Source organism: Neolamprologus brichardi, chromosome 10, assembly GCF_056152115.1.
Source record: "Neolamprologus brichardi isolate AB-2024 chromosome 10, ASM5615211v1, whole genome shotgun sequence".
Taxonomy (NCBI): Eukaryota; Metazoa; Chordata; class Actinopteri; order Cichliformes; family Cichlidae; genus Neolamprologus; species Neolamprologus brichardi.
In genome coordinates this window covers 27,576,236-27,602,488 of record NC_142113.1, presented here as the reverse complement: position 1 = coordinate 27,602,488, position 26,253 = coordinate 27,576,236, and the positions used below count along the sequence as shown (strand labels likewise).

The 26,253-nt window shown below is 39.7% G+C and overlaps 1 protein-coding gene across 1 annotated transcript in view; it reads right to left on the bottom strand.

The window, feature by feature from the left end:
• The window catches only part of tlcd3a (TLC domain containing 3A), a 34,683-nt gene that overhangs the window by 7,632 nt on the left and 798 nt on the right, over window positions 1–26,253 (bottom strand). The window contains exons 2-4 of the mRNA XM_087847473.1: window positions 14,719–14,805; window positions 9,316–9,535; window positions 245–340 (exon numbers count right to left, since the gene is read on the bottom strand). Of these exons, the coding sequence (XP_087703599.1) occupies window positions 245–340; window positions 9,316–9,535; window positions 14,719–14,805 (403 nt within the window). The remainder of the gene's footprint in view (window positions 1–244; window positions 341–9,315; window positions 9,536–14,718; window positions 14,806–26,253) is intronic.

Here is a 26,253-nt window from a genome sequence, read left to right as displayed (position 1 = left end):
GTATTTGGCCCCTGGATTAATGCACTCCTTGCAGCAACGCAAAGCTGGGCAGGCCCGAGCCTATTTGCAGCTGCTAACCTGCTCAGAAGTAGAAGTTTGGCAAATAATTTTACAACTTTGTTTGCTCTGCTACTACACAGCAAAAGATCTGCATCTCTATGATATCTACAGACATATGTATTTACCACTAAAAGGACTTCAGAGTTTGTTTCAGGTGAATGCTCATGTGCATGTGCCATCTCACCTGAATAAGTATCTTCCCCAGGGACACGAAGGGCGTGCTGAGCTCTGTTAGAAACAAGCAGCCGATGAAGAAATCCCCCTGGTCCTTTCTGAAGAACTGAGGAGCAGACAGAGCACACACAGACTGAGCAAACAAGCGCAAGCATGGAAAACACACACACACACACCTTCTCAAACAGTCTCAGCGGAAAAATGCTTGAAAAGACAAGGAAAATATCAGACTTTAATCATTTGTTTACACTGACTCATACAGCTGGACTGGAGCTGCTTTTAGCCACCCTCATGTTCCTCTTAATTACCATAAAATATTTGTTTATAAGTAATAATTTTTCCTCTGTTATTTTACTAAAAATAGTCTTAGCGCTGCTTCTGTATCTTTCTATAATATTTTTATACATTTTTCATTTTATATTCTCTTTATTTAGTGTTTTTAGTATTTTTCAGTCCGTTAAGGAAGGACGCTAGATCAGCGTGGATCTGTTATAGCAGGAAGGCTCTGACCAGATTTAAACAATCTTTCTTTAGTTATCGCTCAGCAGCAGCTCTTTAAAGGCTTGGTGCACCTGAGACAGACCTAAATCCCCAAATGGCTCACTGTAATCACCCTAGCCTTCAAGTGCTGCTGTTAGATAAACAGCCAAAAGCTCCAGGAAGACAAAACTGACTGGATTCATTATTTCTTCACCTAATTCCTCATAGTTCATGGTGCAAAAGCACTTTGTGATTTGGGCTGTTGTGTGTAAAGTGCTAAAAGTCAGCATGTGCCAAAAATGAGTTTGAATTCAAACCCAGGTTTATCATAGGTGCTTGAAATTCTGTAGCTACTGGAAAGCTGCATAATTACAACATAATAATATCATAATAATCCTGAACTCCTTCCATAGTATTAAATTGGAGGATGCTCATAGCAAGGTTTTACAATGTGTATGTTTTTTGTGGGTGTAGGTAAGGTTGAGAGGTTTTAGGTTGTGTATGTGCATTTGATTATATCACTTGACTTTTATCTTATATCTTGGATATATACTTCTGTTTTATAGCCTATTTAACCCTGTGTGTACCGGTCCAGGAAGGGCAGAAGTACATAAGCTAAAAGCTAAATCAGGTGAATGTTTCTGTGCATGATCCCTGAAAAACAATAATAAAACTAAAACTAGTCTGTAGAGTGACGGTGCAGGTGCAGCAACAGGTCTAATGGGACTCATGGGAAGACCCTTGTTCAATTCAGTTCAATTCAGTTGAATATATATATAGCACTAAATCAAAACAAGTCACCTTATACTGTACAGTAAAGATCCTACAATAACAGATATTGGGTTTGGTTGTTAATAATAACAGCTTGTCCCACTATGAGGTGCAGCATGTGATTTAAGTGTTTCCTAAACATTTAGACCCATTAGTGAGAGAAGGTAAAACCACAATTTTTTAAAATTATTTATCAAGTAATATTATATAACAAACTACATGTCCAAGACAAGCAAAGACTACCACAGTAGTGTGGTTTGAGATGGTGGCGCGTTAGTACTTTCTAGAGAGGTAGCTGAAGAATTTCCAGAACAGTCATGCAGTTTTATTTATTTATTTATTTATTTTTTACACCTGCAGAACACTGCTGGCTGGCACGGTAGTCATCAGTTTACTTTCCCCCTTCCTTATTTAGGGCTTTCATTAACAAAGAGAGTGCAGCCAGCCCGGCAAGTGACTTTGAACCGGTTAAAATGTCTAAGGTTAAAATTCAAAGCTTACATACTAAAGAGGCAAAGGAAAACCCTTTTAACTGATAATATTATCACACCCTCCTCCATTTTTTTAGTACAATCCCACAACCCCAGTGGTTCATGTTACTCTACCACAATTTCAAGATGGCCAAAAAGGGAGGGGAGGAAGTAATGTTCTGTACATAACAAATGAACAAAGCTTTCAAATACTGACCACCAGCACAGTCCCGTGTGGTTGGGGCTGCCACCCTAGAGTAGATGAGTCAGTTTAGATGGATAAAGAGACTCCAGACAAAAGACAAGCACTCTCTGGTAGCCCAGCTTTCTGTGTGCCGTTAATAAATAAAGCATGAGCAGCTCTAGACGTGGCTTTGCCATCTGGCCACAAAACAATGACAGAGACCACAGAGGGGAACCTTACACCACACCTACCAAACTACCTGGCTACCTCATCCCACCCCAGATTCTGTGGACAGAAGTGTGTTAACTTTATGCAACACGTCACTTTCAACATTACTGTGCCTGTATTTCCCCCTCAAACACCAGGCCTGTAATGCTAAAAAACACCTTTTTTGCATCAAGTGCTATATCCTTTTGATGTGTAGATTCTTATAGGTTAGACAGTATTACTCCAACTAGTCACAAATGAGGAACTGTATTCAACCAGAAATAAGACAAAAAGCCCTCCAACAGGTGGTCTGGTTCCCATAGTGCTGATTTCAAAATTACACCATCAGTTCGGGGCAAAGTCCTTCTAGAACAAAATCTTTCCATGTGTCAACCATCTCAGTAAAACCTCCAGGCCCTCATCCGGGCAGCATTATTTAAAATAACTTTATTATTAATGCCAAGAGAGACAAAATTTGCATGTATAGAATCACTAGTCAAATCTGATCCATTGACTTCGATTCTAGCGTTACAAAGACAGTGAGATAGTGAGACTTTCTTTGTGAAAGTTCTCAGACATGCCTGGAACAATCTTCCTGCCAAGGATGACAAAACTCATATTTACTGCACTTTGTATGGAGTTAACTGGAAGATAACATTTTGAAAACGTAATCTTGCTAAATCCACCACCTCTAGTTTTCACACAGCTACTGACTATAAAGGATATAATTGTGCTTGCTACAATTTCATACAACATACAAGCGCCTGAGTGTGTGAATGCACTTGAAACAAGAGAAGCTGTATGACCACACCTGCAACACAATGCACCATCATCAACATCAACCTACGTGCTTAAATGTAGGGCTACAGTATAATGAAGGGCAAACTACGACAGTCTAGAAGTGCTTCTTGGTACTCACATCCTTATTCCGAAATGTAATAGAGACATTTAATAACTGCAAAACAGTTGTCCTGATCTCAGTACATAAATCAGGGATGGACTGGATTCAAACCAAAATTGCATCTGAACGTAAGCTTCCTATACTGTTAATTTTGATGAGAACGTCTAAGAAACTGAGTCCAGCTGTTTCAGAAGTAGGAGTTAGCGAGTTAGCTTGTCTGTAACCTGATAAGTTTCCTGGTTCTACAAATGTTTACAGGAAGTGCAGTACAATAGAATAGAATAGAATAGCATAGAATAGAATAGAATAGAATAATCCTTTCATTGTCCCACAAGGGGAAATTTGGGTGTAACAGCAGCAAGAAAGACACAAATACAAACAAACAGTACACAAGACACAGAACAGAAACGTACACAATTTTTACATATTTACATCAAAGACAATGGTTACCAAAAACAGAGTACTGTACCGTTATTAAATTAAATAAAATTAAATACAAATAAGAGGCAAACTCTGGTTATAGTGTGAATAAGAAGAGAAAGAGTTTAGTTTCCAGTAACAACAAACAGAATTTTTTGGTTAACAATGACTAGCATGTAGCTGCAAAGCATTGAAGATTTTTTTTTAGTCTATCCATTTTCATCTCCACTATTTTAGAGTTCAAAAAGTTTAACACAAATTTCTTTGTCTGCATGACTCCCGAGTACCATCGGGCTGCTTGACAATAGTGTTCTTATCTGGAGGACAGCACAAAGCAGGCTGCTTGTAGAAGTGGTACCTGAGACCTTATCACTCACTAGATTCTGGGCAGAACCTTATGGGAGAGCTCTGTAACAACCAAACATGTACCAAGCACTAAGGTTCACAACAGGCTTTCCATAATAAATTTGAAACACTTTACACTACTCCAGAGAAGAAGAGGAACTACCACCACCATCTGTCTGCCTGTTGATAAAGAAACTAGACAGGAAGGGCCAGGGCTAGCTGGTTAGAGGTGGTTGTCCCTTCGGAACAGAAGCAAGGAAACTGCTCATTAGTAAATAAAATGCAGATGGCATTATTATGTTAAACAGATGAAAAAACTACTAATTGTGAAATACACTCAGGAAAACCTTAATATACCTCCATGGCCACCCTAGTAAAGTCTTTACACACGATATTGTCACACTGCCATTTTTGCTGATGCAATAGCTTTCATGCATGACATGTCATAACCTGTCAAAACAAGAACAGCACAGGCTAACAATGCCAGGCCAGTAGCCCTAACGCACAAAAACTAGACGCTTAAACTGGTACACCTAAATGAAATGCTGTTCTTCCTCCTGCACTCAACAGCCTGCTGAGAAAACTCTACCAGCTCACGTATTACATGTGCAGGCCCAACTAGCGTGGTGCTGAGTGAGAGAACCGGAGAAACAAAAAGGGAGGTGAGGAGAGTTTAGAGAAGCGGGAGGATGACTGCAGCTGGAGCTGAATAATGTAAGGTAATGTGATCTCATGTAACCACTGTAAACAAAGGCTTGGGTTTCCACTGCACCTGGCCTGCTAACCTGGGATACTACTTGGAAAAGAGAGTGGCTATGTTACATGTTCTATAAGCTCTGGAGTCTGGAGAAAGAGCCTGCGCAACACAATTCAAACGTTTATACAGAAAAAGAAAAACAAAAAAACAACCCTTGACATTTACTCCAGCAAAATTCATATTTTTGTTTATTAAATGGTCAGAAAAAACAGGAATGTTTCCTTATACTTTGCAAATAATCTTTAAACTTCCAGTGACAGAGTTGGGTCGAATCTCATTCATCATTTCATATTTTGTAGTAGTCAGGCTATCTTGTCATTTTTAAAGTGGTCTTAAAGAATAGTTCTTTTCTTTGGACATTGGCTGCTTTTTTCCCACTCAGTCCTTATAAAAGACCGAGTAACAGAGCAATGCGTTTATTTTTTATTAATTTGTTTATCACGCCATTGAACATTGACATCCAAATTATTTGATCACAAAAAAGGCACCTAATTCAAGGACTGAATCAGTGATATGTCCACACATAACAGTCAATTAAGCAAAGAACTAATTAGTTTTGAAAAATGCCAACGATTAAACAGTTTCACAGATATAAAAAGCATTTTTAAAGCATCAAGGTGATTCCCAAAGAGCTAAAAAGAAGAAGTGTCAGGCGGAAAAAACTGCAGCCATGACAACAGGTCTTGTGGAGTGATGGATCTAAATGTGAAATTTTTGGTTCAAATTGTTGGAAGACGTCAGGAGAGACGTTAGTGTCTACAGCCATCTGTAAAACAGGAGGTTCTATCATGGTTTGTGGTTGCATTTGAGCCGGTGGTGTTGGGGATTTTCTCAAAACGGACGGATTTATGAAAAAGGAAAAGTACTGGCAAAATCTGATCCACCATGCAGCACTACCTGGAAATTACAAAACAGTGGCAGCTGCTTCATTTCTCAGTCTGACAACACACTGCAAATGGAGTAAAAGTAAATAGACAAACACGCAGTGGAACACTACCCGTCATGGATTGGTTCCCCCAGAGCCCAGACCTCAAAATTACTGCAGCAGTGTGGGATCATGTTGACAGACAATGGAGAAAAAGGCAGAAACATCCAAACAATCCTTCAGGAAGCCAGGACGTATTCCCGAAGACTACTTGTATAGTGATCACGAATTTTCCTGCCGTCAGCTCAATAACGTCTTATCTTATCTCATATTATCTTATCTTATCTTTTGACCAATTCAGGCTGTTGAAAAGTGGACTCAAGTTTAAAAGTTCAGAAGTTTGCCGGTCACAACTGCATTGAAAGCCTCTGGTCAGCTGCCAGCTTCCTCCAATAACCCATAATTCACTATATATTCAGTTTATATATTTCTTACAGGCCTTGGGTATTTTTAATGGTACAGAGATTTTTGCCTGGCTGCCATTGTTCTCCTTACACTCATATTTCAACAGAAAATATCCCCACTTTGAAACGCTCACAATTCAAGGATGCAAAGGACAAATAATACATTTCTTGCATTTGTTCAAAGAATAAAAGAATAATCAATAATCACTAGCTGGGTGTTCTTTCTTTCCCAGCTACATATTCCCACTGGAAAAGCACTTGTTCTACCTTGAAACTGGTCTGCATCCTCTGAATGGATCAAAGAGTTTATTCAAGTAGAGTTTAGAAAAGAATGCCCATGAATATAGAGTTGATTTAGTTTTGTATTTCTTACTTATTTATGCTTTTTATTGTGTTTTAAGGTGAAGGATGTCAGTGGAGCAGTTTGAGCTCTTGTTGGCAGAGGTGAGAACACGTGTGAGTAGGGAGAGAACTCTTTCATAGAGTCGATCGACCCGGAGCAGCATCTAGCTGTGTGTCTGAGGTAAAACAGCATTATTCTACCATTTCCATCTCATTGTATAGTCACTACTGGTGCAGGTTTTGAGCTACAGCGGACTTGTTCCCAAATGCAGTCCGATTGGTCAGATGTGGATCAGAAAAATGTCACAAAAATGTATTAAGATTAGGGGAGTCTCAAAAACTTTTTCACAGATTTTACATGTCCGGTGTGCAAAGGTCTTTAGTTTTAGTTTTTGTTGTGGTGACATGGGTGGTAGTTATCCAACTGTAAGATGTAAGAAGTTGCACACAGTATAATATAGCAATACAAATTAGTTTATGGGTGCAGTCAGCTAACAATATTTGCTTGTGTTAACTTATAACTTGGCACTCCACCCTTTCACCAGACTATATCGCACCCAGACTTAGCTTCGTAGATTTGGGTTTACATCCTATTTACTCACAACAGTCACCACTATACTTAACTTTAACTTCAACATTACCAACTTCAATATTAGCAACATCTTTTACTCCCCAAAAGGCATCTAGGAACAGCTTCAGTAACTCTTTACAATTATTTCCATTTTGTTGTGTCACATAAAAAGCTGTTCAGTACTGACTCAGTACGGCCTGTGAAAGGACTCTTAATTAGTTTAAGCCACCTATTTGTAACAGAACTGACACCATCATTGTTTCTGTGGTTTCCTTGGTCCTTCTAAAGAGGAAGTAAAGCACTCTGCATCACAGCTTTACTGATAATGATGCTTTCAGACGCCACTACGGGGAATTCAAAAAGACACAGATGTTTGGTTAAGTATGAAAATGTTGTGTTGAAAATTTGTTTATACGTCTGCTTGACTCTATAAGCAACAAACAGCCTTAAAAGCATGTGCTGCAGTTCTGAGCTAGTGTTTACTGTACATTAACAAAGCGGTGAGATAACAGATGTTATGTGGAGGTGGATTAGCATGATGACGCACGTCTTTGATATAACTGCAAACCACTTTCCAAAGCAATTTTTTTTAATTATAAAGTGCATTTTTCCTCTTAATTCCAAGCAGAAGTCCATTTATTGTCCATTTATTGTCCATTTATTGTCCATTTATTTCAACTGAGGTTTGAAAAAAAAAGGACATGCAGAATGAAATCTATTTTTTGCCACCACTTAAGTAATCATTAGGAGATAATGCAGCTTAAGGCAAGAATTGATTTGAAACCACTGCACAACATTAGAGTACTCAGTAATAAAGTATTACTGGCAGTGAACACTTATTAAAGAAGACTGAAAGAGAATACTAACCCCCTTTAAGATGAATCTAGTGCTACACTGAAATAAACTAACGCCTGACTGAAAGTACAACACATTTAACATCATTAAATTCACAGAAACATAACATGAGTTCTGTGATTTCTTAATAATTTAGAGCTGGATTCCTCAAATCACTGAATATGGCCCATTTCCCTACATCAATAAGGAATTAAATGTTCTATTATGGAAAATACCAGGAAAAGAATAAAGCCATTATATGTTGAATGCCATTTTTCCTTTAAAAAGTCCACCCACAGGCAACATATCTCTGACCACTCATTTTTTGCACCTTTTATTAGTACTTGTTTAATCCCTCTGAGACTTTACTACTGAACAATGTCCTCGCTCTTACTTTGAAAGGTCAGTCTGCTAAACGGTGAGTTCCAGCCTTTCATGCCCTTCTCGTGTTTCCCTCCCAGGTGGTTTGCGCTTCGGTTTGCAATTGAGGTGCAAACTGGCGCACATTTCAGGTGGATCAGGATGTTGTGTCAAACATTCATTATTAGTGCACCTGCACAGAAGTTAATGAGTGAAATTTGAACTTACTATATGAGCACACAGCAGAGGCCCTGACTCAGGGTGAAGAAGACACCAGTGCAGATGCCCAGCACTCAAAGAACTATCAGTGTAATTTATGGAAAAGCTAATAGTTTTATGGCTTCAGCTGGACCAGGGATGTCAAAAGTCCACTCCACAATGCTACTGACCTGGTTATGCTAGCCACTGTCACTGTCTGAAAAGGAAGACCTCCACAATCACAGCACCAATGTGGAGGTTTTTCTGAGTAGTGTGCTCTGGAAAAGTCACAAGCTGGTGCAGCACACCTCAAGCGCCAAATATAAATGCCCACGGTGTTGCGATGAGGTCACAGGTTGCACGCTCACTAACCAATGCAGTGACTTAACATGGTGATGAGGAAGCTAAAGAGGCTCTTGTAAAAAAAAAAAAAAGAAAAGAAAAAAAAGAACACACACCCATTCTGACAGATACATGGCCTATCAAACGTTCTATCTGAACCAGAGGCAGTGAGACTCTTTGTTGATAGAGGCAAGCTACATACAAGTGGGGCTTTCTGCAAAACACAAAAACTACAGACCCCATGCTAGGTTCAGATGCTGTGATATGCTATCAAATGGGTCTACAAGCAAAAGAAGAAGTGATAACAGATGATACTGAGGGGCTATTTTCCACAGATATGAATCCAGGTGTGTCTTATAAGTTTGGCTTCTCTTTGAGGTAGCATTGTGTTGGAAAAGAGCTAATTATATATATTCCTAAGCTAATTGTATATTCCTTAAATTATCACATATACAAATATAGCAGTCTATCACTAATAGTACTTGCATGTATTAGTTATCTTAATTATTTATCTGTGGTACTAAATGCCATCTCAGCCCCTCCCTAATTTTCCCCATCAGCCCTCCTCACCAGTGTGACAGGCAGCAGGATGGTGAGCAGAGCGATGTGATGCAGGACCAGCAGGAACTCCTTACGGACAAAGGAGTTTATGGTCCTCAGTGAATGCTGCTTGTAGTCCTCGTGCCCTTTGATGTGGAAGCGGTAGTAGTGACTGAGGTACATGGCAAAGATGTCGTACGTCATGTAGGGGACACCGTACCAGATGACAAAGTAGGTGGCCAGCCAGTGCCTGAGGAAGACAAAATAAAATTGTTATCAGTGTCTACAACTAACAGCAGAATCACCCACAGGAATGCCTCTATCGAAAATGGATGACTATGATGTTCAAATAATTGAATACTCATTATTAAGAAGTTGAGCCTGCTATCACAATGCGGGTAAAAAACAAAACAAAACAGACCTTTCATGAGATGCAACTCGTTTTGACCAATTGCCTATTTTACATGGTGATATCATCCCTGAAAGTTTACACAGAGTGAACTTTTTGACATTTTCTCCAGTGAATGATCTGAAAACAGATCAAACATTCAGGGTATCAGTGTCTGTCTCCATTTCTCTACAACATAGACACAAAACTGAGGAAGTTTTGCCACTAAAACTATAATTTTACATGACACAGGCTAGTGAAATAAAAAAAAGTGCTGAACAAGTACATTAATTTTACTTTTGTTTGTAACGGGTATTAAACTGATATGGCTAGATTTTAAAGTTTAAAGCTTAAGTGTGTTTTTCAGACCTGAAAATGTTATATGACTGCACAGTTTACTTAAGAAGCTATAGAAACTGAGGTATATTAAAAAAAAAAAAAAAAAAAAAAAAAAGTCAAATACAGACTCGTGCCCTTGCACTCTGAGAGTCTGTAATGTGGAAAATATTTAGAATATAAAAGTAAAACTTTGCTTGGCTTTATAAAATTCAACAAAAAAAAACTTGCCTGATCCTGAGGGAGTCAGGTGGAAGACTTTAAATGTTTTTTATGGAATGGCCCATGTATGTTTGATTTATTTAAATAAAAATCATGAAAAAATCTTTACCAGAACTATAAAACCATATTAATCATTTACCAGTCTTACATTCACAGGTCACTTTGTTAGGAGCACCGATTTAGCTGCTCATTTACACAAATATCATGGCCGCAGTTCAGCACATTTATGGCTCTTTTCCACTCACACCAATTCAACTTGACTCTGTCCGATATTTAAGTGATGACATATGAACCCTGTTTCTGGGACCAAACTACTCTGTGTTTATTAAGGCTGTTGTGTTTTTAACATGTTTTAATGCTTTGTAACTTGTCCTATTTAATCTCAACAAGCCCCTAAAAAGGGCAGTAAAAACTGTCGGCCTCTCTTGGTTTTTATTATCACTGTTCATTTTAAAGCTCAAGTTTTAAAACCTTACAATGTAAGTACAGCCCAGCCCATGCAGCAGTATATAAATGACTAACCTCGTATTATAGATGGATTATCTCAGTTGTTCTCCTGACTGAAGTTTGGTCCGTTTACAGCATCCTGCCATGCGATTGCTTTTGTCACTAACCTTCGGGAACCCTCGCATTAACTTTTATCAAGTGGAATAAAGTCAGAGTTCATCCTCAAGTGTGTTTATACTGCATTATGCTAACCATAGCTATGTAGCTAGCCACCACGTAGCAACCCTACAAATGTCACTGCTGTTTAGTTTCCCGTCTTCATTTATGTTGGAAGTGATAGCACAGCTGTATATTTTAATTTTTTCAGAAATCCCTAAGTCAGAACGTAGTATATTATGTTTGGGTGGAAACTAGCAAGCTAACTTCCTGCTAACTTCTAACTCCATTAAATTTCATAAATTCTGTTTTCATGGATGCCTGGATGTTAAATGTAATTACCCAGTTGAGCAGCCACACTGATCCTTTTATTAAAGATGAAAGAATTTAGACCGTTTTTAACTTTCAGTGATGCCACAGTGTTCGTTTGACTTTGGGACCTGAAGTGGAGTTTGGACCCGGAAACGGCTAATGACGTCAGACTTAAAGACTGGATTTGACTCAGCTCAGTTTCAGTAATTACAATTGAGTGCCACCTCAATGTGGGTGGGGTTGTTATAGTAATGCGGCATTAACTCAGGGAGCTTGGAATCCCAGTCGAGTAGGTACCAAAAAAAAAGTGCCCAGTAACAGATACTACTACCTAAAGGAAAATCCTAGTAAGGCCGTGTAGGTGCCAGTGAAAAAGAGGCATTAGGAATTTGGTTAAGGGGAGCTGCTAAGATCCAAATGGAGTAGGAACGAAAGGTGATTTAACTGACTTTGTGGTGTAGTTGTTGGTGCAATGGTGCGGGGGATATTTACTTGGAAGACTTTGGGCCCCTTAGTGCCAATTGTGCACTGTTTTAACACCACAGCCCAGCCGAGTATTGCTGCTGACCATGTCCCATCCATTTACAACCACTGCACACTAATTTTCCAGCAAAATCCAGGAAATCCAGCTGCTTCCAGCAAAATCAGATGCTGTGTCACAAAGCTCAAATGATCTCAAACTGGTGTCTTGAACATGCCATTGAGTTCATTGTAATCAAATGGCCCCCACAGTTTCCAGATCTGAATCCAATAGAGCACTTTTAGGATGTGGTGGAATGGGAGAGTCACATCCTGGAAGTGCATCTGACAAATCTGCAGCAACTGTGTGATGTTATGATTTCAATATGGACCAACATCTTCGAGGAACGTTTCTGCTCTATTAGGTACACCTTGCTAATGCTGGGTTTTACCTTTACAGTGGGCAGTGAATATAGAACAGAAGGAGGCCTAGGCACTATCACAGCATTTAGTCCTAGAAAAAACATGTCAAAAAAAAAAAAACCAACAACAAGACATTTACTTTCAGTAGATTTAAATAAAAACCTGCACTTTTTTTTAACCACCCTCTGTTCCGTGCAAAGCATCGGAAAGCTTTAAGACAAGCTAGTGTAAGTACAGTAAAATCAACAGCTTGGATAGCTCCAGTAGCCTAATGAGCACTGATTACTGTGATGGTTAATTATGTGGACAGAAAGGAGTGAAGCTGCAGGGTAAAGCTGAGCTACTGACCCCTGACCTCTTACTGGCTTCTTTAGCTTTTAAGGTCAGTGGATGGAGATTAAGAACAGTAAGGCACAACAAACAGCTTAGGGAGGAAGGAAGGCTACTTGAGCTGATTCTGTAATGTAATGTATATACTTTCTGTATTAAATACACAAAAGAAAGCACTAGTCCCCCAGACATACATGAAACAGAACTGCCTGGTCTCTTGCTGTATAGGTTCTCATTGGTGTAACTCGCATAATAATAGAAGATAAATAAGAATTTCACCGTCCTCAGCTGCTTATGTTATTTTTGTTCTTATGCTCTGTTTGCCTACCTGTTTATTAGCAGGATTATTTAAACAGGTATGGACACATACATGTTAAACTTCTACAATGGCTCTGGTTTGACGGAGCTTAGAAATGATAAACTTAGTGAGCTGATCTGAATTCAGGCCTGGATCCAGGAATTTTTGGAAGGAATCTTTACCATTCCAAGATAGGGCATAATTAGACATTTTGTGTCTTTACTCATTTTTAGAGTGGTGCTCATTTCCAGCCTTGGTGGGGGTATGCAGGACTGCTCACACTGTTTCAGAAATAACAACAAATATAAGCACTGGCATTCTCATTTGCCACCACTAAACAAAGCTTTGTTTATTATAGATTACAACAAAGAAATGGCTTTCACGGCAGCCCTATAGCTCAGTGCATTCCTAATTGTGTTTGTCTCTCAAATATAAAGTATAGAAAATATTGTTAAATGAGGGAAAAAGCACAAGCAATTAGATATACAGTGTTTGCCAGATCATATTAACCACTTTATTTGGAGCTAATGTTAGAGTCTGGCCAATCAGGTGAGTTTGAGCTACTTTAGTGGTCCTATTGTGCAGTTTATACAGTGAACACCACCATTTCTGCAACTTAACCACTAAAGGCTAAAAGAAGGGACAGGTTGCGATGGAGAATTAGAGTATTTGTGGGTCTAACTCTGGAGCATAAGCCCCCGGGTTGAGCGCATGTCACAGGACAGCAGAACTGAGCAGCGTTGTGGAGGAATTAAGCTCTGTGGGTGATTTGGAGTGGGGGGGCGCAAGAGATTAGCAGTCTGAAACTGGGACTGCCAGGGTCTGGTCGCTGACTCAGTGAAGGATTAATAGGCTGGCATTAACCTAGCGTCACACTTTCCTCAGCTGCACAGAGTGGCCAGTGCTAACGCTAACAGTAACTCATTGCCAGCTGGCTGATGTGGAGGCAGCATGAAAGCAGCTGGTTCAATAAGAGAAACGGGCAGACTGCTGCCCAAGGAAAGATACTGACCTATCAATCACAAAGGAAGTTAGTCTGAAAATCTTTAACGTTACATGACTGCTTGCATCATATTCAGCAGCAGGGGGAGTGTTTCATGCTATAATCGCAATGTAGGTACCAGATCTTCTGATTTATAACCAATTCCCAATAAAGTAAAACCATTTAAATATGTGCTGATGAGGCTCTGGTGCAACAACCCCTCCGACATCACAGATTAGCGCATTTAGTCTTCAGACGCTTTGCTGAATGAGCAGAGCCGTTAAAGGTAAGAGCTATCACTCAGATGGGATGGAACAAAAAGTCCTCTCAACATTTCTGCTTAACCTCCAGGACAGCAATGCTGCTTCTATTTCCTGGATGACAAGCATGCAGTTTCCCAGTTACACTAAAACACCCAAATAATGGACTTTATATCTGTGACGTAAAAACAGGAAGAAGAAATCTCAGCAGCTAAGGTTATGTTAATGATAGGATGTTGTATGGCCAGCAGTCAAGTGAGCAGGCAGCCACAGATTAACCAAAAACGGCTGCTAAAAAAAACAAAAACTTAAAAGCAACTATAAGTTAAGTGGGCCAAAAGGAAAAATACTAGAAGAATCTAGAATTGAAAGGACAAGGAACAGTAACCGCGGGAGAAGAGGAGACAAACAGGTCTCTGAATAAAGCGAGGAGGAGCGTGTCGATCAATTCATTTTAATTGTGGAATATGCAAGTTCACACTTTAGACTGTTTGTGTGTGTGAAGAACGTGAAGAATTAACAGCACGAATGTTATGTCAAAGACTTCAGCGAACTGTGTTAGGGCCGAGTGATTATTCGCATTTTCACCTCACAAGCACGCCGAGATTGTGCAGCTTCTAAGACAGATTAAGCAACTTTGTTCACTGTTAGCAGGCTGTGACTAACATTTATGTTTGAGTCAGTGAATCAAAATTGAGGCCCAAGTCTTTGGAATAACAGATCCCACCAAAGGGAGGCCCAGGAAGCATAGTTGCTGCATTCATGTGTTACCAGTGATAAGCAATGTTTCACTAAAGGGGTTATTTACATGAAGTCTCACCTGTCATTAATGACATTGCCGCAGCATGATGACACGACAACGGCTCCTGCTGTGGTTGCCATGGCAGCATGGATAGAGGACACCAGCCTGCAAAAAGGGAGAACATTGTCACTTATGCACTGGATGGCTGTAACATGTAATAGAAACTTCAGTGAAGCTGATAAAAGTAATATATGTTCAGATATTTATTGTCCCGATTGTGTCTTTAGAAATCTGTCCAATCTCAATATGGTCAGCACCCCAGAAGGAAAACAAAACTTCTTTGAAGTATCTTAATGTTGTTCTGCTGGCCCTGTTAGTCCAAAACGTTAATTTCTTGGTTTATGATCAACATAGCCATCAGTTCAGCTGCACTTTGTTTTTAGCACTAATAGCCAATATATTAACACACAGCTGAGCCCAGGAGTTTTTGTGAGTCACCAGGGGCCTTTGGGGGTGATGAAGCACAAGTGAGGTCTGCATACAGTTTATGGATGACTACATTACGGAGATTATGCATTATCCTGTTGGTGCTAGCCAAAATATTTTTATTACATTTTTGGTGAGGTTTCATCCCTTGCCCAGAAGGAGGACCACCAGAACAATTGTGTACACACAGGAAGCTTGTCGACCATGGCTTTCTAGCTGACGGTTAGTTGCTGGCGGACCTTCCAGGCTCCAGTTTCCTGTGTAACCCTGTAACCCCAACTTGCTGTGAACTGCTTACTTAGTGGACCCTCCTTGACCCCAGAAATACACCAGGCCTGCATCAAAGCCAGAGATCATCACACCCACTCAAGCCAAGCCAATGCTTGCAACTTCACACGGCGGTGTTTCAGAAGGGCATTCATGACACTTAAAGCCAAGTCAAGCTGCAGAGCAGGCAAGGAGGTCAGAAAGTCAGACACAGCCATAGTTTTTCAAACAAAACCCTTGTACAGACACAATGCCAAAGATACTGCCTGATATGTCTAATAACAGAGTTTCATAACAGCAGATATGGTGATAGTTCTGATCTAAAACAGCCAATCAACAGGTGACAGTTTCACATGTGTGGCAGCAGACATATCTATATGTTATCATAGCAAAGACACATGGAAGTATGCTTATGGAATTTCTTCACCGACTATTGGATAAGGTGTATTACTATAGCAACTGTTCAGTCCTGTTGGCTACAGAGCTTGATTGCATCAGCCGTCTGGATTGAGCCACTAATGAAGCTACAAAGCAGCAGTGTCATTAAGTAAAGCCTACATGGATAAAAAGTTTCAAAAACTTATTCTGAGGAAATTTCAACATACTTGTGAAATGGTTTTGAGATTTAATTGGTTACCACTGAAAATGAAGTTATGTCTCTCCCGGGGCTCAACACTAATTACCTAAAGAACTGCCCAGAGGTGCTGCCAAGATGACTGCCTAGTGCCAAGACTTGTTTCTATAAGCACTTTGCTTAGAAGATTACACCAATGTAATACAAAAGTTAATATTTGTGTTACTACACTCCCTATTATTATCATCGTGTAGTTTTAAAGTTTGATCTTTGCTACAATTATGAATAAACTCAAAATAAAAAGGCAGGTGTTGGCTTAGTTTTTTGTGAAGCCATGTGGGAAATTATTGGGTCAAATAAAATTCACTCAGATCTGAGCTGGTAAAACTGCATGTTACAAGAAAATTTAACAAATTACTTCAATCCAAGTCAAATTATGTGTGTTTTCAATGTGATTAATAGGTCTAGCCCAACAAATACGGATCAGTTTTACACAAGTGCTGCTTCAGGTGAGCCGCTTAAGATCAGTGTACCGTGATGGGATTAGCAGTACTTGGCTTCAACTTTCCTCATCTATAAACAGACCTGTGACATAGGAGAACTTGGTACATCTTTATTTGAAGTGTCACTTGGGAGTGGAGAAAGGCATGCACAACAGTCACCGGCCACCTATGAAACAGTTAACTCCTACACTGAGATCTGACTTATGTTTTATAATTATTTGCTTACGTTTATAGCAACTTCATTACAACATTATTAATAATAGTGGCTGTGATGTGACCTTGATGAGTGAACAATCACAGAGAAATGGATTTTTTTCTCTTGGTTCAACAGATTTATTTTGTCCAATTTAAACAGAAAGCTGGATTATTTCACCAATTAAATTTGTGTGTGTGGGGTTTTTTGGGTTTTTTTTTTTCAAACTATGAATGACTTTTGCTCAGAGAAGCTCGTTCCCTGGATGCTCTCCAACTTGGCAGCACTGACACTAAGCTGCTTTGAAATGACAAAACATGTCCTTTATTCCCCAGCAGTCACTGCGGCCATGATAGACAGCCGCCCATCTAACACAGCGCATTGTTGACTGATTTTCCCGATGGGTCTGTTTTACATCTCCACCTACTCATCAGGAGACAAACACATACTACCAGGCTATGTGTGTTTTGTCTGCCTATGTTTTCCCCCCACCACCCAACAGACGTATGTACACAGGAAACACATGAACTGTAACTTCTTACAGTTACATAACCCATGTTATGAGTTTTCCAGCTGATCAAATCTATGACTGTCGCCCGGCATAATTTGCAGATGATAATGGTTGTAGCCGCTGCGATGCTTTCGACCAAAACAGGCGCAGCTTGATGACATCATCAACATGCGCTATCGCAATAGAGCGGTATAGTCAAAATCTCTATCGTTGGCCAAATTTATATCGTTTCTATAGCACACCCCTATGTGCATGTGAAATGTACTTAAGGAAAAAGAACATTTTACTATAATTTTATTATTATTATTATTATTTTATTTATGGTTTTAATATTATTAAAGTATCCTTCACATCATTGTGAAAATTAATAACACTGAAATACTGTTGAACTGCACTTTTATTTGACACCCAGTTGTTGAAATCGTCTCTAACTGGACCTCCTTAAATTGAATATCTTGTGAAGCTACAAGTGGGATAATTACTTAGCCCTTGTAAATAATAGATGAGAGGCCTGAGCGAACTACCAAGGAAAACTGATTACATATTTCTTGAGAACTGGGGTACTTAACACTGCACAAATTCTTGGCTATGGACTTCTCATTTTCCAGCAAAAATTAATCACGTGTACATATATTAACAGTAATTATATTGAGGTATGGCAAAGATCTAGCCTTTACTAATGTAGTGTTATAGAGTTTACTAAGATTTATTGACTAATTTAATTATTTATCCTTTAAGATATAAGTCCGCTGACTGTTTAACCAAGCTTATTGGTTTCTCATAAACTCCTTCAGTTTCCAAAGGCAAACAAACACTAAAACCATCAGGCCATGGCTGTTCTCCCAGGTGTTACAATAAAGTTTAACATAAAGGCATGCATGAAAAATGAGATTTACAAAGTCTATCTGATTAAGAAGTTAGTAGTTTAAGGCTAACAAGTTGACATCTTAAGATGATATACTGGTTCTGTCCCAAGTATTTCTGTGAGGGGAAAAAAGCAGTTACTGACAATAATACTCGAATGGTTTAAGGTGGAGTAGTTGACAAAAATATCTTCTGCATTGTGTCCAGCTACAGAATTAATCTTAGGTTAATATAAACTATAAACTGTAAGATGAGGGACAAACTGTTGTTACTCTATAAAACGTCCCTGCTAACGCTTTCATAATGGGCCAACAGAGTCTGAGATGAGCTCAGTAATAACATAAGGCTAGTTATTAATATGTTGCTGGATGAATCCTGAACCTCACCAGAGCTGTCAGATTTATCCAGACAGCTCCCCAGCAACTTCAAACAGAAGAGTTCGCCCTTATATCAGAAATATATAGATTCTCCTTTTCCTCTCAAAAACACTTCGCTATTTCTGGAGAGAAACACTGAAGCCTGCACTTACACTGTTCCATTAGTTTATTACTAATTTCTAAACCTGATGCTTTGGGTAGATACGATTTGTTAGTACTGAAATGAACCGGCTGAGTCTTGGTTTATTAATTAGCTCTTTGCCAGTAAGCCATCCACAGAACCTTCTACTCCCATTTGAACATTTGTGCAATAGCAACCTTATGCTAGTCGACTTAGTAATGTATAGGATCAGAAACAATTCCTTAGAATGAGTCACATCATCAGAAAAGTGTTAACAGAGGTCAAAGTCAAGGGCCTTTTTATCCATAGACTTCTACAGGACTTTTCTGCATCCACAGGTATCATCTCTGGTTGCCTTTAAAAAGAGTATTTGACTTTTCAGAAGCTAAGTCATTTTTTAAGTGGATGAAGTTGAAAAGGGAAGCAAAAAATGCCATTTGTGCATTTTTTGGGGGTCATGATTATGATGATAGCACACCTTTTAACGTGAATTGATAGCGAGTTCCCATAGATCCGCCAAGGTATTACACATACAGCCACAAAGCACCAAACTCTCTTAGTCTGAGTGAGTAAGTGATTACAGTTTGCACCCAGACATACTCAGGCTAGTTTTAGAAGGTCAAAAGACTGCTTTCTTTCATTTTTTTTTTTTTATTATTTTTTTTTTTAAAAAACAGTGCACTCACAAATGGCAGTGCTGAGAAACAAAGAGAGTATTTGTGGTTTCCTGCTTGAACCTGCAGTCAGCTCAAACCAAGGTTTACGGCGGGGGACCATGGCCATGATACCGGCATCAGCAAGTGAACAATAGCCATGTGACACGCAAGTACAGAAACCACAGGTCTGAGCTAGGAAAACTTAACAGGCCTTCTTCTCTCTTTCCACCACAAACTCAATCCCCTCACACCGGCTTTACTGCCTTCTAAGGCTGTATGGTCTCATACTCTGTCACAAGACTCAGTTCATACAGCCAATTCATTGTGTGTCCGCCAATAACCCCCTCTCTCCCCCCTGCAGCTGAAAAGTTGAGTTCGACGGGGTGAGGAGCATGCAGTGGGGAAAAGGGGGAAGAATGCTTTGTTGCCTTGTTCGGTAATGTTGTCTTTTCTTCCCTACTGTGTCAGGCCAGCGAACAACCTCAGCTTCTCTTTCAGTGTTACCAGGTCTTCGCACTGACTGTTTTGTTACACATGGACTACTTGCTCTTTCGTGTTCAGTCTCTCGCTCTCTCTCTCTCTCACACACACACACACACACACCCACAGCGTCTGACAGCAAGAAGTGGTGTTTTTGTTCCTCTAGTAAATGGGCTACGTAATGTGTAGGTCCATGGGCACTGCAGCAGAGCAAAAGAAAGTGACAGCAGAACCAAAAAAAGCAAACAGGGTAAAGTGCATTTCATGGCGAGAAGGAACTCTCCCACTCTTCCATCAGAACCCCTTGATTGTATAAATGGATGCTGGAATGTCACTGGCTGCGTATATATGGGAAATCTTGAGTTTGAGCCAGGAGAGCAGCACATTTCCTGGTGGCTTGACGGTCATTTTGGTCAGCCACTTGATATGCAAACATTTAAGTACTGTACCAAACCTAGACATTACAGGTATGCACTTGTTCTGATAACATCTCCCCCTCTCTTTCCAAATAAACTCCTAGTGACAACTATCACACATATTGCAGGGGCAAAATAAGACTTCTTGTTTGGCATTAAATTCCAGTAAACAGCTTGCCACAAGCCTTAGTAACTCAAGTTTGTGTGCTTAATTATATTGTATCCTCCCTTGGAGAAATAAATGGGGGTGCATATGGGTTGTGTTGATTGGCGCAGACTGACTCCAACTGTAATGTGCTGCCTCTCTGTCTGAATTCATACATTTGCAAACCTTCACAAATCTATCCAAGAGTGACTCCAGTCTGGACAGGTAAGACCCCAGTTGTGCGGAAACAGGCAACCTGTGTAACCAAAAGTTTCCACCGAGAGGTTGATGGTGCTGCAATCAGTTGCTGAGAGCAAAAATTCAATTCAATAACCAGGCAACCACTGATTTTTTTCTAGTCTTGAGGTTTTATTATTTGCCATTTTTTCTCTGGTGTGACTGAGACTTAGGTGAGTTAAAATGCTTCAACTAGAGAAAAAAGTTACATCCTACAGGAACATGTCCATGTGTATATACACCCCATGGGCATGTGCCTTGCAGCACACAACAGGAGTTTTACCTGCACCTTTTCGCACAGGACATATGGGAAAAGTGGCATATTAAAGCTCATGTCTGATTGTAGGTCATAGTCAGCAAATGTTTGATACATCTCTTTGTCCAGTAATGTCACGAAAAGTTCAGCCCCGCATGTGTTAAATCAGCTAACAGAGATGAGAGGGAAAGCGAGAGGCTGGAGGTAAACAACAGAAGGAACTGGAGTCCCTGCTGAGCTCTAAAATCACCCTGATGCCGAGATGATCATATCTTCCACACTTATTCCATTAACTTGTATTTACAGTTAAAATAAAGCTAACTGTTTTGTGTTAACACACACAAATCCTTCAGGTGTCCAATTTATGCTACTTGGAAGCCTGTGATACAAAACATGGTACAGGCAGAAGATGTAGACATTAAAGGCCAGTTTAGTGGTTGAGGGCGAGCAGTGTGACAGCCTGCAGGCACTGTGGCTTGTAAGAACGATGTTTTCCGATAGCTGAGCATTTGTAAATTAGCAGAAGCGTTATTCGGCAGTAGGCTTCGGTGTATTTCAGTGCATAGCTAACTCAGCAGTCGGCCCTGACCAGAGCTCAGAAGAGGATTAGCTAGAGTGACAGCTTACAAATGAGCGCTGAACTGAACTGGGCAAATGTGAGCAAGTCACACTGATGCCCCCCCCAAACACATTTCTAATTAATACTAATGAGATCCAAAGTTAAAAACATTTCTAATGTAATGATTTTATCGTTCATTCACGTGGCTTGTTCAACTCTAATAAAAAATGTAACTTCCTGGGATTTCTCTGTGACTACTTATTGGAGTGAAAGTACTAGAACTGAACTGACGCTGCACAGTTGTGGTTGGCAGATATCAGTAGATAAGCATTATTCTAAGGTGTAATGAATGGGAAACTGATGTAATTAAGGATTGTTTTCTACTACCCCAATTTTTTATTTTTTAATTTGAAAAAACTGCGCTATTGTTTTTAAGAAACTAGATGCCATTTAAAAGCTAGACTGTATATGAAAGATGGATGTGGCAACTGAAATGTTTTTGAAGACTCAAGCTAAGCATTTTAAACCAGAGTTATTATAAAAACTAAACCAAAAAGAAGTGAAAAAGCATTTTAATTAAATTAAATAGAGGTAAAAACTAAAGTCACTTTTTAGACCCAGAAGCTAAATCTAGTATTTATAAACAGTCTATGAATACTGTCTAACACAGTGGTCCTCAACCTTTTTTTGCACCACGGACCGGTCTTTAAAGGTGTCACAGATAAATACAACAAAATAAAATGATACGACCAAGACAAAAACTGTTGTATTTTGTAAATATAATAATAATTGCAAATTCACTGTAACGTTTTTAGTGGCGTCCTCCTGAAATGTGCCAACAAAATTGAGTGTAACATTCTCCACTCTGCCCCTTAATGCTCTCTGGTCGCTATGGTAACAGTCTGTGGCCCGGGGTTTCGGGACCACTGGTCTAACCTATTCTGTTGCATATGCTGCATAAAATAGCACTATCCGGTCTTAAAGTCTGATGTTATTAGTCATGTTTGGGCCCAAACTCTGCTGCAGGTCCCAAAGTCAAACGAACAACGCGGCATCACTGAGAGTTGAAAAACTGTCTAAATTCTTCAATCTGTAATAATATGATGGCTGCTTTACCAGGTGTAAAAATTAAGTTACCAGGCATCCATGAAAACAGAATTTATTAAATTTAACAGAGTTAGAAGTTAGCAGGGAGTTAAGCTCGCTAGTTTCCATCTCAATATAATATACCATGACAGAGATTTCTGAAAAAAATTAAGACGTACAGCCCTGCTAACACTTCCGATATAAATGAAGTCAGGGAAGTAAACAGCAGTGACGTTTGTAGGGTTACTGAAGTTGGGCTAGCTGGTATATAATGATGTGGTACATGATCGCTAGCAACACAGCAATGTTAGCATAACATAAACACAGTGAAGCTAGAGGATGAACGCTAACGTTTTTCCACTCAATTAAAAGTTAAGTTAAGGGTTCCAGATGGTTAGGGACAAAAGAAATCGCATGGCAGGATGTTGTAAACAGACCAAACTTCAGTCAGGAGAACAACTGAGATAATCGATCCACAATACGAGGTTAGTCATTAATTTACTGCTGCATGAGCTGGGCTGTAGTTACTACGTATGGTTTTAAAAACGGAGCTTTAAAATGAATAGCGGTAATAAAAACCGAGAGAGGCCGATCGTGATCACTGACTGTTTTTAGGACTTAAATAGGACAAGATACAATCATTTTGACATCTATGATTATTATTCCTTACATTGAGGTAAAAATAATTATTCTTTCACTGATAAATTAGCAAACTGCAGCAAAAGAAGTAGACAAATGCTTAGGAGGACTTGACAGCACTAGTTGTGGGCTGCCAAGCTACATGTAGTTACATCTCCAGCGAGGTGCATAGTGTAGGTTATGTCGTAGGGTTTCCATGGGTTTGCGTATCTACGCCAGTGATTTGAGACAGAAGCATAAATCCTTTGTAAGGCAAAAGTAATGTAACAAATAGTGTAACAAATTACTTTCTTCAGAGAGATGTATTATGTATGGAGAAACATTTTTTCTAATTGCTGCATAGTGGACAGCTTTCTGTATTGAGCAAAAAGAAACTCATCTCATCGATCAGTGGATATTACAGTCACACTGTAGTTAGGACCATTTTATATATGCTCTGGTCAAAAGCTTACATGCAATCATTATGGGGATGAAATTCATGATAAATTTGAGCTTTTAATGATTTCCTTGAACACTTCTTTTTCCAGGGTGCAATGACTGCACAGCATACATCTTTAAGGACTTTAAAAAACAAAAGCTGGGTGCACAAGTCTGAATTAATTTAGGATTTTCTCTAATCCACACATGGTCAAAAGTATACATACATCCCCACATGGTTAAATATCACCTTAGGAAGGTGCACATCAACCAGATGTTTTTGGTAGGCATCAACAAGATTCTGGTATAATTCTGGCTAAATATTTGATCCCTCTATTTGGAAGAATTGGGAGTTGATTTAAATTGATTGGTTTCCTGGCACTGACCCAGCTTTTAGGCATAGTCCACAGATTTTCATTATGGCTGAGGTTTATCTTTGGGAAGGCTATTCTGGCAGCTTCATGTTCACCTGCTTTATCTATCCCAAACCATTTTTGATACGTGTTTGGGATCATTGTCCTATTGGAAAACCCAACTGTGTCCAAGTTTCAACTGTCTAGCAGTTGGTTTGAGGTGACATTGAAGAATTTGTAGATAAACCTCCGTCATTATTATTACATGAACCAGTACCACTGGCAGCAAAACAGCCCCAAAGCATGATGCTACCACCGCTACCGTGATTGACAGATGTTAGTGTTCCTAGGCTGGAATGCGTCACCTTTAAGGCCCCAGTACAGGGCTTTGGAGCGTGATGTCACAGGGGTGGGCGTGGACAGGATTTTGACCTGATGCGCCATTTTCCGGGTCCAAACAAAGCGCAAGCGAAAAAGGACCGAAGGCACACACAACAGCCAGGGTTCGTACTTGCTGTGTGTTCGGCTGCAATGTTCGATTGCTGGAATAAGCTTAAAAAGGGTTTGCCTTTTTATTCTTTCCCAACCTGGAAGCAACATGAGGGAGTTTATATGGCGGACCTTACAAAACGAAGGCGTCTAGCCTGGATAGCAGCCGTGAGACGAGCATTTATCCAGTTCACTTCCATCTCCAGATATATGTTGGTGTGCTCCAGACATTTTCACTCCAGTAAGTTCTATATATGTACATATCACTCTTTATAGCTTAATAATATTATTGTTGGGGCTCTCGGAGGTTATAGAAATTGTGAACAAACATAGAATTGAGTGACTGTGCAGACATACGTGCTATGTAACGATTCGCTAATTATTTCGCACAACTGTAGGGAAGCCTGCCTATGAAATGGATCAAACAAATCCAGACTGGGTACCAACGCTACACATGGGGCACTCCGAAATCCGAACGTGAGGGTTAGGGTTAGGGTTAACAAAATAAGTGAAGATATTGTGGTAGGACAGTGGCGGTAAGTTGTCTGGGTCTTTACTCCACTGCCGTATTTCATATAGGTCCACATTTGCGGTGCACTCTATTTTTTTTCAAGTACCGCTGCTTCGCCTCTGGAGGCAATCGGTATCTATACCGTCTGTTTTCTTTTGAGCTGCTTTTAAGCATGTTTCTTGTCGTTGTTGTTCCAACACAGTGTGTTTGTTTTGATTTGTGGACCTGGAAAATGGCGCCGCGCTCCCACAATACATTGCGGCGTGACGTCAACTCCAAAGCCCTATACTTGCCACCACAACATTGTCTCACACTCACTTGTTTTTATACGCGCTGATGCAGTATTCTCCTGAACACTAGGTGTCGCCACTCAGACGATAGCGCATCACATGAGAACTGATATAGGAGAAGAAGTACATTGTTGAGTGTTTTTTTCCACAAACTCAAGTGTTGACTCTCAAACTGTTCCACCATCTCCCTCTGTATATTTGTAAACCTCTGAGCTTCTGTACTGGAATATTAATATGGCAGTAAAAACCAGCACGATTGCAGACTCTTGTCTTTAACCCAGCTGTGGCACCCACAGTACAACGCACCATGTTAAAAAAAATCGAGATGTGCATGACCAGCCATAGCGCCACAGGATGTGATGTCAAATCTGGTAAGTGACACACAGAACAGAGCAAGCATAATGGTGCATTACTCCTAAACATACTTGCTGTCATTGTAGCTGAATAGCTCAATCTTTATTTCATTTGACCATTAAGTTTTTCTCCAGAAGCCATTTCACATGCCAGTGACTCTAATACAAATATGCCAAAAAGACTGGATGGATGACATTTGGCTTGTCCATGTGAGTAGCTGCAAACTTTAGTCAAGCTTGAAGGCGTCGATTCTGCGGCAGGGGCTTCATTTTTGCTCAGTACCCTGTCACTTAACAGCGATGTAAAACTCATTTCAGTATACGACACTGCTGTTCCAGAAGTTTCCAGTTCACGGCAGCCTTGAGCCTTGGTGGTTCCTGGGTTGTCCCTGAACATCCTAGCCAATTTCCTATCAGCTGAGGGTGATAGTTTGGACTTTCTCACTATTCTGAGTATTGGTCAGTCCAATAAGTACTGTCAAACGAATCTTTTTTTTCCTTTGCAAAGGGAAACTGTTAGCTGTAGTGAATAGTGATCATTAACAAGTTAACAGACCATGATCTTGTCAATTTAACACTGTAAACCTTCACTTATTAAAAGGTGTAAGTAAATGTATGCATATAATATTTAAACCTGTATGGATACTTTTGTGTGTGTGTGGATTGGAGAAAACCCAAAATAGATTCAAAGTTGTGCAACCAATTCTTGTTTTTTAAAGTCCTTACAGATGTATGCTGTAAAACCATTCCACGTTGGAAAAAGAACTATTCAAAAAAATCGTTAAAAGCCCCATGACAATCATGCTATGATAAGTACATGTAAACTTCGG